Raw genomic sequence first — 19978 nt, 5'->3', positions numbered from 1 at the left:
GACTTACAACTCAGAGGCCTTGAGCTGGCCGTTAATCATCTTCCACTACTACAAAGAAACTGTTTAAACACCTGCTGTGAACCTTCCCTCTCTCTGGTTAAACCTAATAACTTTTTTACAAAACAGTGTACATTTTTGAATGCCGCAATGATTTGGAACATGCATTAAAAACAAGAATCATATTGTTAAATTTAGGCAGGCATGTTAATTTTTGTGGCATTTTGGAGACAGTCTCAATTGTATATACCACCTTCACCCCCAAAATAATAAACATTTTAAATATAAAAATCACGAATAGGAAGCCCCTAAATTTCAGCTGCAATTTTTCCATCTGATTTTTAACAGAATTTCAACTCTTTTCTTCCCTCTCCACTCTATGTTGATTTTTTTTTTTACTTTTATAATTCCTCAGAAACACTATTAATTGAAGGCACAGTATTGCAACCTAATCTCAGCTATGAAGTTGCATGTTGCATAATATGAAAATTCTTCTCCAATACAAGCATGTACTGTATAAGTTTAGTTAAGGTGTTCAAGGTACACAGATATATATGCTTGTGATTTTCTGTTTTTGTTTTGTTTTTAGAAAATTAGTATGGCATGAATTATAGCTATTAAAATAAAAAAGTACATTTTGAAGAAATTTCAAATTATTGTCTTAGGTAAATCAACTTAGATTTGATGTGTTTTCTCTATGGCCTCAATTCCGAAGCATACTTAAGCACACGCTGACTTCATGAAACATGCTTAAAGCTAGTCATGTGCTTAAGTATCCTGATGAATAAGAGTCTAAGACACAAAACCTGAAGTAAGCATTTCAGGTTCTTTCAACCAGTAATTTTTTTGTTTTTCACGTAACATTGTTGGCAAAGATGCTGATATCTCTCGTTTGATGCCGGGAACAAACTGTCCCAGAAGTAGCAGGGCTGAACTGAAATTTTCTGCAGGAGAAAATTCAACAGACTCAAGCAATTCTTAAGTTCTTTGGCATGGGTTTGTCTTCACACAACTACTATATTCTGAACTTAATTCATACCTCTAGAAAGTTTTCCAGAATATTTGTACTTTTGTTTTAAAACAGACGTGTGTTATTTTTTTAGTTGTAGTAATTTTTAATTTAACTCACTAATGCATATTTCATATACACAGGCTTTGTTTGTGGCCTCTAAACTGAAAGTGTTTGATCTTCTGAAAGATAAATGTATACTGAAGCCTGTGGATGTTGCCAATAAGATAGAAGCCTCTGTGTGTGGAACAGAAAGACTGCTCGATGCTTGTGCTTCTCTTGGATTGCTGGAGAAAACCCATCAAGGTGACTTTTTACTGTAAAACAATTCATGTGTAGGGGGACTGGGAGAGATGGAAGAAGGAACTTCTAATGTATTATTGTCCATTGTGAAACTAAGCTGTTTGTACCTGTTCACTGGGGCTGTACAGGAAACTTCCATTACTAGTCCTTGGCAAATTAAACTGTTGTTAATTATTATTAATAATAATAATTTTGTTTATTATGATAGTACTTACGAGCTAGTGAAGATCGGGACCCCATTGCACTGTGCAAACACAAAGAAGTAACCTCAAAGCGCTTGAAATCTAAACAAACAAGACAGACCGTGTAGGAGAAGGGGTCTAACACAAAAGCAGTGTGAAGGCAGCAAATGGCATGTTCCATGACTTTTTTGGAGGGGTGTGTAGGTTTAGTTAGGAGGGGATCAAAGTCAAATCAAAATTTCCCCAAGCCAATGACTCGTTTTGCTGAGGGGATCAGCTCAGTGGAAAAGGGAAGGGGAGCTTAGGGGATGGAGCAGAGGAGAAGAGAGGCAAGTGTGGAGTGAAGTTGAGGTGAATAGACTGTTACGGAGTGGGAGGAGGAGAGGCCATGTTAGAGTAAACACCCAATCAGCACAGGGCAGAGACAGTCAAGTCAAAATGTAGAACTATCCTCTGCATGTCCAGAGATTCCTGCTGTAGCTGCTTCTGCCCCTGCCAGGTGGGGTGTCTGGCTGGCTTCTCTCTGCAGCTTTCCTCCAAAGCCATTTGCTCCCATAATGGGGGAAGAGAGGTTTCCGCTGCACAGTTATGGGTCCAGGAGGATGTTGGGAGGAGGGGTGGCCCTGGTTGTGTTGCATTTTGCCACCCTCACTCCCTTTGCCCCAGTTCCTGTTTTGGCTGCCTCTGCTCCTGCCTGCTGCTGTCTCAGTGTGGGTCAAACAACAAGGGACAAATTTTGCTCTGAGTTTACACTCTTGCAGAACCACTGATTTCTGTAGTGTAGCCATGGATGTGACGGAGAGAAGACTTTCAGAATGTGGCACTGAAACTGGACAAGAGTCAACTATTGCAGCTTATAATTGCCAATATTTTAAGATACAAACAGGTGATGGAACAATTAAGAAGTTCAGCCTTCCCTTTTCAATCTGCACTACATAATTTCAAGCTCCCAGATATACATCACTTAATAATAAACCTTTTAAAGATGATGAAAAGGTGCCTAGCAAAGGAAACCCTTGAGCAACTCAACAACTGATTTTTGTTAAGAACAAAGCCCTTAAGGAAGAATGCAGATGGAGAGAGGCTTAACTGCATATGAATGAAGAACAGTGTGGAAAGGGGAGGAATAAGATTCAAAGGCAAGTGTATCATGGGGACGGGAGAATCCCACGGGGGGCTTCTCCCGCTTCTGGGAGCCTGTGAGGCAGCTGCTCTCCAGGCAGGGAACTGCTAGTGGAGCTGACAGACAGGACCCTCAACCCACCCCATCAACTCCCCACACACATACTACCTGCCTTAGGTCGATGGAAGTGCTCCTGGCGAGGATACACACCACTGACCCAAGGAGGATAGTGTGGACATGCACCACCGCAGAAATCACTGCAGAGGCTGTAAATCGATCTAATATAGGTCATCTTAGGTTTGTAGTGTAGATATACCCTATGCTTGTACAGCCCCCAGTACAGTGACACTCCAATCCTGATTGGGGCCTTTGAGAGTTGCCATAAAATAAATATTCACTACTACACGTTACTTATTGGCTTTTAAAATCCAATTTAAAAAAGGGAGCACTTTTCATTTCACAATCAGAGACACATTACGAGCAGGGAGGTGGGCTTTTCTCAGTAATAACTTCTGGTTTGTGTCACATCTGTAACGTGAAAAGCAAGAACATCTAAATGTATTCTTTGGTATTTTAACTGCAAACTGCTGTTTTGTGTTGAACTTGCTGTGATGTAGATAACATATGACTATGCAAATCAACCGGACAGTGTGTACAGACTGAACAAAGCAAATGTAATTTGATTTTTTTTTAAAGTAAACATGTTGCAGATCAAGAGGCAGGTCTTCAGCTGGTGTAAATCTGCTAGAGTCAGTGGAGCTGTCCATCCTACACCAGTGGAGAATCTTACCGCAAACATTTAACTGAAAATCATACTCATTTGTATAGCAAAACTAGTCACTAGTTACATGGCTGCTGCTACAACACTGCAAAAAACTAGTTAACAGGTTTTGGGTTTTTTATTTGCCACTTAAGGTTACAGTAATACAGATTCAGCGAACACATATCTGGTGTCAGACAGAGAATATTCACTTCATGGCTACATTATCCACTCTAATGATCGCCTTTGGCATCTCTTTACACACCTGGAGGTTGCTGTCAAAGAGGGGACCATGCAGACCCATCAGGCTTTTGGAAAGGAAACAGAGGACTTGTTTCAGGTAATGCGGACTCTGGTCCTTATTTTGTCTTTATGCTACTTGTGCACTGAAGAACAGGAAATAATTATCAAGTTGGAAAAACCATAGGGCCCAGAAAAATTGACTAATGAGAATTGTAGATTGAGCATGTCATCACACAGATTATCATAATCTAGGAATGTAAATAAACTATCAGAACTGTCTCAAATACCAATGACAGGTTTCAGAGTAACAGCCGTGTTAGTCTGTATTCGCAAAAAGAAAAGGAGTACTTGTGGCACCTTAGAGATTAACCAATTTATCTGAGCATGAGTTTTTGTGAGCTACAGCTCACTTCATCGGATACATACTGTGGAAACTACAGAAGACATTATATACACAGAGACCATGAAACAATACCTCCTCCCACCCCACTCTCCTGCTGGTAATAGCTTATCTAAAGTGATCATCAAGTTGGGCCATTTCCAGCACAAATCCAGGTTTTCTCACCCTCCGCGCCCCCCCCCCCCACACACAAACTCACTCTCCTGCTGGTGATAGCCCATCCAAAGTGACCACTCTCTTTAATATATTCGACTCTTTAAGGTCCTGCTCCCATTGAAGTCAATGGCAAAACTCATGAAGTGAGCTGTAGCTCACAAAAGCTTATGCTCAACTAAATTGGTTAGTCTCTTAGGTGCCACAAGTACTCGTTTTCTTTTTGCAAATACAGACTGACACGGCTGCTACTCTGAAATGTGCAGGATCGGGCCCTGGGGTGCTGAGGCAATTGGAATGTCACAGTACAGTTACCAAAACCCAGAATTAATATCTACAATGTATGTACTTCATCTCTCCTGAAAGCTTGTCATCCAAAACTGATTTCAGCAGAAAACCAAAAATATTTCAGCATTTTTATAGTTGAACTGAGATAAGAGCTTAATTTTGCTCCTGACCAGAATCTGCTTAGACACCAAACTTATTCTTCCTTTATCTGAGCATGTCTATAAATCTGCCTTGCTTTGATTCAAAGATTTTCACAATTCTCCATCCCTTGACTCTCCCTCTTAAGTATTTGTCTCATTTATTTCCATCTCATGTACAATTTGGGTCATATGTATCATGCCGTTTGTAGCTTTGCAAGGACTGCACAATTTACCCCTTTGCCAATATTCTCTTTGCACTACAAACATCCTAGAAAGGCCACTCCCCGGGCATATTTTCTCTCGCACTTTGTGCGCCTGTCACAGAAGGGGGCTGTAGTTGATGGGGGATGGGAAAGCAGAGTGCATGCAGCAGAATGGGTGGCAGAGGTCCAGGACCTAATGGATTGTCTGTGTAGAAGAAGCTTGGAGGAGTGTAGGGACTAGGAGATTCTTTCTGCAAGGAGCTGAGCTCCTCTTGGGAGGCGTTGGACACCCTCAACTCCCACAGACCCCAGGGTCCTGAGGTTGCGAGGGCCTAAAATGTATAGGGCCTTGCAATCAATGAACACCTGGATTTGAACCTAGAAATGAATAGGGGGCCAGAGTCTCTGGGAACAGGTGTAACACGTTAACACTGCTAAGCAAATGGGCTCATACATTCTTTGCTGGCTGTATAGTCCAAGCAGTTTTCGGCATAGCCCTATACAGAAGGTATTAAAGCAATCTGTTCTAGAGGTCACAGTGTCATGCGTAACTGTAGCAAGGGCCATATGAATGTGGGAGACAAACAGCTGCTTGCTCTAAGTGGCTCAAAAGCTACAAAAGTGGGAAGCAGGCACACTGTGCAGTCTCCTCAGCCAGTCCTATGTTGTGGTCTTCCTCTTCAAAGCCTTCAGCCAACCTCCTAAGGACTGCCCTGGATGGGAGAATATTGACCTGAAGACACTGAGCAGCCCAATCAGGTGCTTGCATGAACTTGGGAGATCAGAATGCACTTCTTCCCTGTGCACTGTGACAGCAGTAGAGATCAGTTGATGCACTGTCATTTCCAGGCTCTAGATTTGAATATTGGGAAGCCAGGGGCAGCTATTTCCATTGAAAAGCCCTCACCTCTGGAATGTGCTTCCTACATTCACCTGGTACACTGTGCCAAGGTCAGACTCTGATAAAGCCCAGCTGTTTGCTCAGGTTTCACCCATATGTTTGAAGGGTAAGACTGAGTCTGTTTGCTTTCACATCAGTCAGTTACTCTTGTTCTGTGTGTAACATTTATGTAGGTGTGCTTAGAGGGATGGTGAGAGGCTTAGTTCATGATTTTTAAAAATGTGCCAATCTCCTCTCACCCAAGAAACTTAGCGTTTTATAGGCATTAGCTAATTAATGCTGCCAGCGTCATTTAGGTAAGTATTCTCATTTTACAGTTGCACAAACTGTGGCATGCGTAGGGTAAGTGACTCAGTTCTGGTTTCACAATGAGTCAGTAGCAATGCCAAGACTAGCACTTCGATCTCGTCTGGTCTCTATCTACTAGGCATTTATTTATTTTTATTTCATTTCCCTATAATAGTCTTCCCAAATTCCTCTTTTCTAAACTTCAAGGAATCAGGAATGCTATAGCCAAACTTCTCTCTGCCTCAGGAAGGAGATCATATTCCTTCTTAGATGGCCTAGAATTCAACTGCAAACTGCCTTCCTGGTTTTCCAAACTCTTTGGGCTTTCTCCACACACTTTAGCTGCCTTTCTCTAGCCTGATCAGTAGTCTGCTTCTATCTACACTACCATCTTTTCTCTGTCTCTTCTCAGTTGAAAGGGTGGGACACACTCGCTTCTTCAACTGTCTGTCTGGGATTTCCCCGCCCCCCCTTTCGCTCAGAGCCAGTTAGCCTCTCTGAAATGATAGATTAATACCAAAATGTACTCTGCTCTGCTGGAGCCCAGGAAAGCAATCTGTTAAGAAGCCATTTCTTTTCTTTGTATGACTTCCAGTTACATAATGCCTGCTAAGAAGTTCCTGCTGACAAAGGATTATAGATATAAATAAATGTCAGCATTCAGTGAAAACAACTGGGAAACATAGCAGGAAAAATACAACCCAAAAACAATTTAGAAGCAAAGATTCACTCCTTTCTCTCAAAATAAGTTTACAGTATAAACAGACAACTAACTCTCTGGAATGGAGCTTAATTATTGTATAAATTCATATGCCACAGGTATAACTGGTTAAAGAAAGCATTTTGTTATCCCCTGATGGATTGCCTCTTTCTCTGCCATAGTGCCCTAGCTCCAGCCAGCAGGGGTGCTCAAGCTGGATTCCCATAGTTATAAAAGAGGGGGACGTTGGTGGATCATTTTTTGGACGGTCTCCAGGACTCTGAAGCTTGGTCCAAAATAATTAGCATTTGGTGAACTTCCTAGCATGCTAGAAAAGACCTTTGTTTGATCATGTTTTTGGAGTGGGCGAGGGTATGCTTCCCGCAATGATGAAGGGGTGGAAAGCACTTGTAGATGGCTGGCTGGCTAGTTCCTATTGAACTGATCATTTAAAATCTGCTTAGACTGAGTTATTAGAGAGACTGGCTGGGTGAGGTAATATCTTTTATTGGACAACTTCAGCTAGTGAAAGAGAGAAGCTTTTGAACAGCACAGAGCTCTTCTTCAGGTCTGGGAAAGGTACTCAGCGTGTCACAGCTAAATACAACATGTAACAGATGTTAACTACTTAAGCTAAACAATCTATTATTATTAAAGAGACCATTCAAAGTGAAGTGAACAGGTAATACCTCTGCAGTCATATGACAAAAAAGGGGGGTTACAAATTGTTGTAATAAGCCATATATCCAGTGTCTTATTAAGACAATGATTTTTAAGGTCTAGCAAAGTTACAAACTTAAGCTCCCAGGCTCATGGTTTTCAAGGTGTTGTGCAGGTCCCTTTTGAGGATGAGGGCTGAGAAGTCAGATATGGAGTGATTTCTTCTGTGAAAAGTCTTCGCCCACTGGTGTTAAGGTGTGTTTGGCTTTTTCCTGTGTAGGTTCATTTGAGAGCGTGGTGATTATCTGGTTTCACCCACAGAGGAGTTGTTGGAGCATTTGGTGCACTGGATGAGGTACACCACATGTTGTGATAGGCATGTATAGGACCCATGGATGTTGAAAGGCGTGTTGTGGGGGTACTGATCATCGTAGCAATGGAGGTATGGCTGCAGGTTTTGCACCTGTTCTGGAAGGATCTGGTGCCACTTTAAGTTTGTGGGTACTGGTCTATGGGGAGCTTGTTTCTGATGTTTAGCGTGGGTTGTAATTGATACCCCATACAAGTTCCAGTGTTTGGTGGTAGGTGACAACTAAGGGTGTGCGGTTAGAGGGTTTTTTCACTTCTGTATTGAAGCAGGTTCTCTTAGGGTATTTGGGTGGCCTCTTCGATGATGCAACTTACTTTCCTGGTGGAATGTCATTATTTGGTGAAGGTGGCTTTAAGTGTGCTAAGGTGTGTATCCCGGACTTTCTCCTCGGAGAACATTCTGTGGTATCTGAGTTCCTGGCTGTAGATAACCCATTTCTTGGTATGTTTGAGGTGGTTACTAAATATGTGAAGGTAGGTGCGGTGATTCATGGGTTTCTTGCGTGTAGCTGTCTGTAGGGTTCCATTGCTGAAGCTGATCGTGGTGTCCAGGAAGTTGATGCTGGTGTAGGAGTGTTCTAGAGAGAGTTTGATGGATGGGTGGTGGCTGCTGAAGTTGTGATGGAAATCTGTTGTCAGCAATGTGTTAACTAGTTTTGCGAAACAATCTGTTCCACCTTGTATTTAGCTGTGACACTCTGCATACGTTTCCCTGACCTGAAGAAGAGCTCTGTGTAACTCGAAAGCTTGTCTCTTTCACCAACGAAACTTGGTCCAATAAAAGATATCACTTCACCCATCTTGTCTCTCTCCTATTCTGGGACCAATGCAGCTACAACAACACTGGCAAACAACATAGATTGAGTTATGGTGTTAATGGTGTGGTAGAGCACCGAGACCCTTGGATAGGCATATTTTCCGTTGTTTAAATCGCAATAAATTAAGTGCATAAGTAAAATCTTTGTATTCTGTTTTTAAGGATTCCAGTTATCACAGTGTGGAGGCAAAGCAGCGTTTCATGACTGCCATGCACAGCATTGCCAAATTGACAGCAAGAGATGTGGCAACAGCTTTTGATCTTTCACAGTTTAGATCTGTCTGTGATTTGGGAGGTATTGCTACTACACTGACTTTTATGCAAGTTAATGACATTTATGTACATCATAGTTTTAAGAAAATCTAATCAAAAATTACAATTGTTGCTCTCTAACTGGTAAATTTTCTGCTGTTATTAGCTCTGATAAAAAGCTCAAATGAAGTTAAATGGAAGTACACTAGCTTAAAATATTGTTCATTTACTTTGAGTATGGCTGTTAAGACGGGGGAGGGGGGTCCCCCAGGAGAAGCAGTGTGGTTCAGTAGCTGGGACTGGGAATTCTGTTTCCAGCTCTTCCATTTCCAGCTCTGCCATGTGATCTTCACATATTAATTATGTCAAGATTTCAGAAATGATTATTGACATTTGGATGCTGCTATTTTTGGTGTAAAACTTGAGTCATTTTAAAGAGGCCTGCTTTACAGAGGATTTACAGAGCATTTTCTAAAATCCGGGGCCCTTTCAGGTGTCTTATATTGGACACCCAAAATCACAAATCACTCTTGAAAATTTTGACCTTGGTCACTTGTAAAATGCTTACCCACCCGTGTAAAGAACTTGGAAAAGCACTATGGAAGTGCTAAGTATTAAACTGATCAGAGTGAAAATTGTAATTGAATTCAGAAAATTTAAAAACTTTCAGTGACAAAATCTCTAGTGGGATAAAAATCCAAGATGGCCCCCACAAGTATTTGGTATTGTTTTGTAGCTTAGCACTGCAGTGTCCCAGTTACAGTCCTCAAGGGGATCCAAGTGGAGAACCGCGATTCTCCAGGGCTCGCTGTGTGTAGGAATCAGCGTGGGGTTAATGCTGTTCCTAGCTGTGCCTCCACCTCCACTGAGAGGGTGTGTAATGCAGGTGAAAGCTTGCCGAGAAGAGAGCTGCTGAGAGAACGGTGCTGCCCAGGGGGTGGGAGGGTGGACAGCGCATAGGGACCAGCACACTGCACGGTTGGAAATGCTTTTACCAGTGAACTTCCACAGAGTTTGGAGCTCCTACTCCTTTGCTTGCGTCCTTTGCCCCCCAACAGGAGCACTATTCAAACTATACAAGAATTACCTTGCAGTGGTAATAATGCCTAGCTCTTCTTATAGGACTCTTCATCCATAGATTACAAAGGAGGTTTGTAATATGCCATTAACCTTGGGGAAACTGAGGCACAGAGACAGGAAGTGACTTGCCCACATTCATCCAGCAGGCTAGTGGCAAAGACAAGAATAGAACCTAGGTCTCCTTAGTCCCACTCCAGACCTGTGTCCACTAGGCCACACTAGCTCCCAAGTCCCTTTATAGAGTCTCTTGGCTACCCCCATCCTTAACTGAGGGCTGTTGTGTTCAGGTAAGGTACAATATGAACTTGTAAAATGTCTGCAGATACAAAGGAAAAGGTTCACTTAGTTATTTTTTACTTACTACAGGTTGCACTGGAGTTCTGGCCCATGAGCTAGTACAAAAAAACCCAAACCTAAACGTCACTGTATTTGACCTTCCAGACGTTATTGCAAATGTCTCTTGCTTTCAGCCTTCAGGACAGCACATAACTCCAGTGGCGTTCACAGCAGGTAACTAACCATTAGGCTGCCAATCCTGGTTCACTGTGCAGCATGGAGGGAGCACACTGGTCTGCTCCAGCGAAAGTGTGAGCAGAAGCTATGTCTGGGGGCAAGCAAGGTTAAGCACAAGGCAGAATCCTCCATGTTGAGTGAAAGTCTTGGGTCTTTGCATGTTCCTTCATTTCCTCATAAGATGGCAGGGTAAAAAGAGACAGGGTGAGAGTGGAGAATAGTGGTGACTGAGGAGACATGGCTTAAGCAACACCAGTGAAGGGCCTGGCTGGACACTCCTCCCGTCTATGCCGGATTAATTTGCTTGAGGATACTTCCATTACCATCACAATTCCATTTCACTTCTTGACTCGGGCTTCTACACGGTTCACAAACTACAGCATTCTTGATATGAATTGTCCTTCTCTCACTATGTCTTCTGTAACTGCAGATCAAAATATTACATGTGTAGCACAGTGCATAACCTGTGCTGAAGTCTTTATTCATGACTTCATGTCTTCTTAACTATTGAAATTCCCTTTACTTTGGCTCATCAGTTCTGAGTTCTGAATTCCAGCAAATGTAGGAAGCTGCATACAGAAAAACCTGTCCCCATCACCTCTACTGGCTCCCTATTTATTTTAGGATGCAAGTTTTGGTTCCCCTCCTTGTTTCTAAAACGTTTCATGGACTTGCTAACTGGAGCAGAAGAAAGTTCAAAATCAAATGTACATTAAAACTAAACTGACACTGAAATGATCTTACGTGAAATTATCTTGTATGTTCTGCACCCTAAACTACATCCATGCTATAAATAAACATAAATTTCCCCCTAAATATCTTTCACTTTACTTCATAGAATTGTATCATACCAAATATACATTTTCTAACAGGTGATTTCTTCAAAGATAATCTTCCAGAAGCAGATCTTTACATCCTTTCACTAATTCTACATGACTTGAATGATGAAAAGATTCACATATTGTTAAGCAAAATATCAGCTATTTGCAAACCAGGTAAGGGTTTTTCATCTTGTGGGTTTTTGTTTTTTTTCCTTAGAGCATGTCTACACTGGCAAGTTTCTGATCGACAAGTTATACCACTTTTATTAAAGAGCTAGAATTAAACCATTGTTGTGTGTCCACGCTGTGCTCCTTGTGATGGTGGAGCGCATCCACATTAGCAGCTCTTGCAATGGCAAAGAGAGCAGTGCTTGTGGTAGCTATCCCACTGTGCAACTGGTATCAGGGTACTTTGGGAATGGTTTGCAATGCCTCATAGGGGCAGGCACAGCATGTGCATCCTACTACGTTGCCAGTTGCTTTTCAACTGAAGTGGGGAGGGGGGCAGAGTGTGTGACAGGGAGTGTGTGTGTGTATGGAGGGGGGGAGGGAGAGAGAGAGTGTGTTTTGGGAGACAGAGAGTGTCTCAGCATGCTGTCTTGTAAGTTCAGTCCTGAGGCAGGGGGAGGGGGAAACCCCCGCCTCCCTCCCCAGCTCTCTGCACAGCAACTGCCTCTGTTCAACAGCAGGAGCATTCCACATTAATGGTTTGCTTTGTGTCCCAGAGCAGATCAGAAAGGGAGCTTTGAAATGGGAGAGGCACATGTCTCCATTTCAAAACAGTGAGTAAAGCAGCCACTTGTGGGATTATGGGACACTTCCGGAGGCCAGTTGAGTGCTTTCTGCACAGTAATGTGTTTACACTGCCAATAACAGCGCTGGAGCCTTCTGCACTTTAAGGCTTATGACTCTCATGGAGGTGTGTTTTTTTTTTTTGCAACGCTGCAACTGAGGAGTTTCTGCGCACTAAGGGGCTTGGCAGTGTGTACACCTCAGGAGTTACACCGCAGAAAGCTGCTTTACTGCGCAGAAACTTGCCAGTGTAGACAAGGCCTTAGTGTTTACAGTATAGTGCTTAATAGCAGAAGGATTTTATGGGTAGTGGGTTACAATGTCTCCAATTAAAGATGAACATGTCTGTCATCAATTTTTTCTTCCCCATCTTAAAATAGAAGCCTTTACAAATTGTGTTATGGCACAATTTACTAAGAAGTGTAAAGTTATCAAGGCTGTCATTGTACAAAGGAACCATCAATTCACTTATTTATATTTAACTTCTAAATCGATCATCTATATAAAAAATTATACCTATTTTGATGGTGTCTCTCTCCCACCCCCCCATGTTAGTGTTGCTTTCCATCATCGACCTGAGCCTGTAAACACTTACGCATATGCTTATATTAACTCATGAGCGTAGTGCCATTGAACTCAATGGGATTACTCATGTGCATAAAGTTAAATGTGCATAAATGTTTTCAGGATCAGGGCCTTTGATGGTAAACTCTTCAGGAGACAGGCTGTTTTTGGGGGAGGTGGGGGAGAGCTTGGGCAGTTGTGCTCTCGGAGTTTGGGGTGGCAAAAAACCTAGAGCCAGCCCTGTCCAGAAATAGGAATCTCACATATGCCCAGAGCTGTCCCTAGGGTACAGCAAATCGGGGCGACTGCCCCAGGGCCTGGGCTTTGGGGGCCGGGTGCTTCATGAGGAGGCAGGAGGGGTGATGATGCGGGGGGGCGAAGAAGAGCCCCCCTACCAACCTCTCCCTCCCCCAGTGTCTCCTGCTCACTGGCAGGCTCCGCCGATCAGCACCTCCCCCTCCCTCCCAGCACCTACCACCGATCAGCTGTTTTGCCATGACTGGAGGCGCTGAGGGGGAGGGCAGAGGAGCGAGGGCGCCACACACTCGGGGGAGGGGGCGGAACTGTGTGGGGAAGAGGCGGTGAGGGGGCAGGAAGAGGCGGGGCAGGGGTCGGAAGAGGTGTGGTGGGGTGGAGCCTTGGGGGAAGGGGTGGAGTGCGGGCAGGGCCATAGAAACTCAGCGCCTATGTCCTGGGCCCTGCACTCACCTAGGGACGGCCCTGCACTCCTGTAGGGATGGCCCTGCATATGCTGTACCATATCATACGCAAAATATAAAAATACCAAAGGAAGGAGGGAACTAGTAGTAGGACTGAGGTGGGGAAAGGTGATAACCAAATAACCTCATTTGTCAGTAACTCTTCATGTAGGATGGAGAACAGGAGACATGACAAAAAATCCTTGCAAGCAGTGGACATAGAGAGCAGTAAGAGAAGAGCAGGGCTGCTTGCTTCAAAGGGCAGTTCAGAATACCTTGTGGCTAAATGTTGCCGCAAAGGAGTCTCTGTGATTGGCTGATGACATTTATAGTGGGAGGTCTTAATGATATCATTAGCTGATAACTTTTACTTCAAGTAGTAAGGATGCTGTTTGCTGAAACACCCCTGAAAACCAAGGGAAGGAATGCCTGCCTTCTCGTATACTTTACTAACTTCCTAATCTAGCAGGAAATGGTCACTATATTGGCCTTGAACCCTTTTCTATGAAATAGAATTACATCTGGGCTGTATAAAATACTTTAAGACAATTCTCCAACACCTTCCTGTTTTATACCTTTAGAATAGTCTCTTGTTAGCTTGAAAGAAGTGCTTTGACCAGCGGATAAAACAATAGGTTATTTCACATAGAAATCAGAAAACGTAAGAAAACTCTCAAGGCTCTCATGTCCTCCTAGCATGAAATAACTACCTCTCTGCTTCAGGAGTGAGAAATGAAAGGGAAATGTTCTCCAAAGGCTCACACAGTAAACTCAGTAACACATCAATCTTAGGTACACATCTTCCCCATTTATAATAGCATTTGAACCAACAGCACTGCAGTTTGGAAGCTAAGAATATTTTATTGAACTATTTTTGGTTGTTGTTTTGGAAACACAGGAAGTGCCTTGCTACTGGCAGAAATTGTGCTTGATGAAGAGAAAACACACCCTCCTAGAGCAGTATTACAGTCCCTCAGCATGACTGAAGGCAAGCAGAGAAGTGGCTCAGAGTATAAGCAACTACTGGAGAAATATGGATTCACCAATGTGCAAATTAAGATTACAGGAAACGTTTTAGATGCGATTTTGGGCTTTAAGAAAACTTCTGCACATTAGTTTGCACTGCAAGTAAGTGTGGCACTGAGCTTTTGTAACTTAACTTTCATACAACCATCAACCAGCGATAGTATGGATTGCTTCGGTACAGTATGAACTGTATATAAAGTTCTCTGCAAAATGGTCTAAAGCTGCAGGAATTTTCTTGCTACTTAAGCAATTATTTAGTAGTTATTAATCATTGCATTTGTCTTTACAAAAATGCACTTTGTACAACTTTGGCAATTTTGGGGTGCTCTCTCCTTTTGCTCATTGGTCCTTAGTGCTTTGCTCAGAAGCAGAAGAAGGAAACAACCTTGAAATGCATGTTTTTGCAAACAGGAATAAAAAAGAAAAAGGTGGGATTTTTAGAAGGGTCTTAGGATCATAGGCAACTACCCCTTCGTCACTTAGGTGTTCGTGAAACTCCCACCCATAGCTGTCGTGTCACAAGGATCTTTACTACTGTAGACTCAGGTCCTACAGTGACCATAATTTCACTGCAGCCCCTCTAGAGGCTGTCTTACAAATGAATTGGCCACCCACATGCTCTCAGACTGGATCATACCGCTCAAATACAGCTGTTCTCGAGAGAAGAGTCCATGTGGTAAAGGGTTAGATGGTGACATCCTCTTTCTGTCTGTTACAGTAACTCCTTACTTAAAGTCGTCCTGGTTAACGTTGTTACGTTGCTGATCAATTAGGGAACATGCTCGTTTAAAGTTGTGCAATGCTCCCTTATAACATTGTTTGTCAGCTGCCTGCTTTGTCCACTGCTTGCAGGAAGAGCAGCCCGTTGCAGCTAGCTGGTGGGGCTTGGAACCAAGGTGGACTGGCAGCCCCCCTATCAGCTTCCTGTTCCCCTATGTTCCCTGTGCAGCAGCCACTTAGCAGACTATCAATTGCCAGGCAATTCCCTTCCACCCACTGCCCTGTACTGCTCCTGCCCTCTGCCTTGGAGCTGCTCCTAGGAGCCTCCTGCTTGCTGTGCAGAGGGAGGGGGGAAGAGGGATGCTAATGTTAGGGTGTTCCCCTCCCCCCGCTCCTGTACCCCATCTCCATAGAGCGGGACGGGGGGAGCTTGCTGGCAGCAGCTGCTGTCTCAACTTGCTGATCTACTTAAAAAGGCAGTGTACTTAGAGTGGGGTCAGCATACTTAAAGGGGCAATGTGTGTCTGTCTCTCTCTCACACACACTCACCACCACCACCAGTATGTCTCTGTCTCTCTCTGCCATGCTGTCTCCCCTCCCTTCATGCATGCTGCCTTGTAGAGTGTGAGGCTACATTAACAACAGTGTGTTAACGCTTGAGGGTTCATCCAAGTGCTAGTTCATTATTTAACAGAAAGGCATTCCCTGGGAAATATCCCACCCTCTTCCACCCTCTGACTTCACCACCTCACCCAAACTTCACAAGGTAGGGATAGCTCAGTGGTTTGAGCATTGGCCTGCTAAACTCAGGGTTGTGAGTTCAATCCTTGAGGGGGCCATTGAGGGATCTGGGGCAAAAATTGGGTTTGGTCCTGCTTTGAGCAGGGGGTTGGACTAGATGACCTCGGTCCCTTCTAACCCTGATATTCTACGATCCTATCATTGCTGTGTAGAGTATTAAATTGTTTGTTTAAAACTTATACTGTGTCTGTGTGTGTGTGTATATATATGTATGTATATATATATAGTCTTTTGTCTGATGAAAAAATTTCCCTGGAACCCTCCCCCCCCCTTTTAAATTAATTCTTATAGGGAAATTGGATTCACTTCACTTAACATCGTTTCGCTTAAATCAGCATTTTTCAGGAACATAACTACAACGTTAAGCGAGGAGTTACTGTATTTCCTTACATAAATACTAGTGCTCTTCCCTTCTTTCCAACTATGCTGATAGAAGAGGAATATAGAAATGTCAGTTTTTCATGCTGTGATTTTTAATTTGAGGGATAAGTATATATTGTATGTCCAGATTATCAACTAATTTGTCAATCTGGTTTTCCCACTATTTCATGCGATATTTTTTTCTGATAACTCTTCAGTCGTGACTTTTTTCATATAAAACATATTTTGCTAAAGCTGTAGTGGAACCCCTCCTGCCTGTAAATAAAGCTACTGTTTTTCATCTCTGGGAAGTTGAGTTTACTGGCTGCAGCAGATTTCCATAGCAATATCCCTCCACTCAGACAGGACAAAAGAGGAGAGGCTGTACTTACTTTCAGCTGCTGACATCAGCAACTTTCAAAGATACTATAGTTTTGTCGGGCAGAGTTTGTCTTCTCAAGTGCACCATAAATGTCTGTCATTAGCATAGGTTTCAGAGTAGCAGCCGTGTTAGTCTGTATCCGCAAAAAGAAAAGGAGGACTTGTGGCACCTTAGACACTAACCAATTTATTTGAGCATAAGCTTTCGGGAGCTACAGCTCACTTCAAATAAATTTGTTAGTCTCTAAGGTGCCACAAGTCCTCCTTTTCTTTTTGTCATTAGCATAATTACTTTTCTCTTTGAGCACTGAGAAGGGTAAAGGGGCCCTGATGAGTTAAATTATCAATGAGGGACATTTTTATTACAGTATGTTTCAACCATTCAAATTCATCATGAAAATTTGTCACCCTCTACTTACCCATGTTTTTTGCTATAATAATAATAATTAATAATGATGACAATTTTTATTTACCTTTAGCAGTTTCTTGCCCTGGATGAGTAGAATTTGGTAAGATTGTATATCCAACTACTGAAAACTTAATAAACCAAAAATAAGTTTCTCTCTGTTTTGGTACAAAAAAAGGCCTCTTTCTACTTTTAACTGGTCTGCCTTATAAAAGAGAACATTATTATTTCAACAGATGGAAGTTTTGCTGTTTGATTCTGTCCCACCAAGCATGTGACAGATTTACATAAGCTGTAGAACTGTCATATTCTACCATACTGTCAAATTAATGTTATGCCCTCTGATTATTTTGTAGTCACTTATTGTTTGTAAATCTTATAGAACACAATTGGCTAAAACATAAACTCTGTGTCTTAAACTAGAAAAGCACAACATTATATATTTACTCCACCTTAGTCCCTGGAGCCTGGGTGTCTGCATTAACTTTAGCTTTGCAAACTTAGGTGTGTGTGGAGGGGGAAGCTTACCTTTTGAAAACTCCATATAAGACATGCATCTGAAGTAGCTGTTGAAACAAATAACATTCTTTGTGAACGGGGACAGCTAAAATCATTTTTTGCAAACTGGTTTTGAATGTCTCGCAAAGGGTGGCTAATGAGCTGCAGGAGAATGTGCTTTGCTCAACAGCGGGTGTCTGTGTGCTGTTCGCTTGTCTCCATACTATTTCAGAGAGATTTGCTGACATGCAGAAAAGATCAATGCTGTATGTCTTTCAGAGAGCAGAGGGGAAAGACATTTGCAATATTTTCACTTGCTGTTCACAGGTGTATTCCTTCCACTGCCAAGACTCCCACTGAGTTCAGTGAAAGTATAGCGTGTGCAAGGAATTCAGGGCTGGGTAGGGCAGGGAGAGGAGTTTATGATCATTTTAAATACTACAGAATACTGGAAGAGTGATAGACATTCCAAATACTAGATAGACCAATAATCTGATTTTTATAAAGGTACAAACATTAATATGCCACTTCCCTGGACAAAATTTGTTTCTATTCACTATTGTTATAATGACTGGGTCTTAAAGTTTCCTTATTGGAAAAAACTGTCTGTACAATGTTTTAAGTCAAGGATAATTTTGAGCCATTAAAATTAATTATCTAAATCTGCGTAATCTTTAATGAGGGATTATTTTGTATCCTCCAGATGTCTGAACTGTCACCAATACTAAAGCCCGCTTGTTCACTACTTGCTGTTTGGTGGTAGGCTGCTTCACATTAGTAGGAATGCCCGTGTTGATATGAGTAACTCCACCCACTGAAATAAATGTAACTATGTTTGCGTCTGCATATCTGATTTCATATGGATGAGAGGATGTTCATATGAATTCAGTTCACTTATCAGAATTTCATCCAACACATTTATTTGAATGTGGGATCATTTGCAGATGTCTGTATAAATGGCATAGAGGAAGTCCAATGTGGACAAATCAGGTAATGGAACTGTTGTGTCTGAGTAGATCACCAAATGAATGGAGAAAAGGTGTAAAATATTGGGGATTAAAAGATCCGTAGACACAGGGTGGGAAATAAGAGAAAAGAGAGCTCAGATGCTCACTTACTGAATGATGAGTTGAATAAGAATCCTTGAGGGCTGGGGGGATGTCTGGTAAAACAAAGCAGAGGTTTGTTTGGATTTTTTCCCCTAGCCCAATAGTAAAATGACAACCCTAGTGCACTCACTACAGATATTAACCACTTTCTGTGCTTGGGAGAGCAAAGGGGCTGTGGTGTGGCTCAATATGAGCCCCAAGTGCAGGAGTTTAGGCAGTGTTGTCTAAAAGGCTGTGCCCCTCATCCCCTTCTTGGCTGCCAGTTCAGTTTTGGATCGGTTTGTCGTTGTGCTGGGTTGGAGCAGGGGGGCTTCCAGGCTCCCTCGTTGCATCCCCTGCTGTCTTTCCACCATGATGGGTTGTTAGGAGAGGCACCACCTCCTCCCTGACATTTCCCATGTCTCCAGCTGCCTGATTGGGGATGGAGTTAAGGACTCCCATTTCTGAGGCTAGGTGTTGGGGTTGGTCCACTACAGAGCAGGTTTGTGGCTGCAGCCCAGGCAAGCCTACCCATACACTTTCAAGCCCTGCCTGCTGAGACGCAGTCTAGCAATAGCAGCATCCCTGGCCTGCAAAACTTTTATCAATGGGCCTAAACCTAGTACCATGGAAGTCAATGGGAGTTTTGCCATGTTATACTTGAAGTGAGGATTAAATTAGTTGATGGAGGGAGTGGGGGGACACCAGGTAGCAGCAATAACTTCCCTCACTTTTGGAGTACTCCAACCACCAGGAGCCAAAGACAACGTTCATGGTTCCAATTTATCCCATTTGATGAAGAGAGAGAGAGAGAGAGAGAGAAAGTACAACATTGCACTTGCACAAAACCAGCCTATTAAAATATATGAGGATTAGGGGTAATCTGTAACAAGATTATATTCTCATTTCTAAGAATGGCAACTAATCTGCAGTGGCCCTGACACACAGATCATCGTCTTGTTGGATCATATTAAAGAAGTTCTGTATTAAAATCACAAATGAGTTTGATTCCCCAGAGTTTAAATTCCAGGGTATTACTAATTAAGAGGTCTCTTGGTTTTTGGTACTGTTTCTCTCCCTCTCTGTGTGAAACTTGCAAGCTGCTAATTGTGTTAGTACATTCTAAGACAGAGTCTGTTCTCAAAGCAATTCACAGAGAGAGAGACTCAAAGCAATACTCTATAACAACAGAAACAGCACCCAGAGACTCCCCGCCCTTTTGTTGTATTCATCTCACTTTGTTAACAATTGTGATTAAAATAGAGAGAGAGGATGTATGTGGATGATGCTTGGTGTGGATAATAACTGAATGATCAGGGAGGTGCCAGCCTAAGAATCCAGTGTCCATCGGCTGAAGAAGGCATCAAGTGGAAATAATCAGAGGACCCCCCTTCCCCCCCACCCCCGGAGGGCAGACTGGAATCCACCCAACAGCCTCAAGG

At 42.7% G+C, this 19978-nt stretch overlaps 1 protein-coding gene across 3 annotated transcripts in view; it reads left to right on the top strand.

The window, feature by feature from the left end:
• The window catches only part of ASMTL (acetylserotonin O-methyltransferase like), a 51164-nt gene that overhangs the window by 28460 nt on the left and 2726 nt on the right, over positions 1-19978 (top strand). For 2 of the 3 annotated variants that reach the window (XM_078853997.1, XM_073353970.2), the window contains 6 exons: positions 1150-1312; positions 3530-3714; positions 8699-8831; positions 10235-10378; positions 11254-11376; positions 14155-14384. In XM_078853997.1, the coding sequence (XP_078710123.1) occupies positions 1150-1312; positions 3530-3714; positions 8699-8831; positions 10235-10378; positions 11254-11376; positions 14155-14372 (966 nt within the window). In that variant the 3' untranslated portion in view covers positions 14373-14384. The remainder of the gene's footprint in view (positions 1-1149; positions 1313-3529; positions 3715-8698; positions 8832-10234; positions 10379-11253; positions 11377-14154; positions 14385-19978) is intronic. The other variant, XM_078853998.1, reaches the window with a different exon arrangement.

The sequence above is a fragment of the Lepidochelys kempii genome, chromosome 1 (genome assembly GCF_965140285.1).
Source record: "Lepidochelys kempii isolate rLepKem1 chromosome 1, rLepKem1.hap1, whole genome shotgun sequence".
Lineage (NCBI taxonomy): Eukaryota > Metazoa > Chordata > Testudines > Cheloniidae > Lepidochelys > Lepidochelys kempii.
This window is presented reverse-complemented; position numbering and strand designations above follow the sequence as displayed.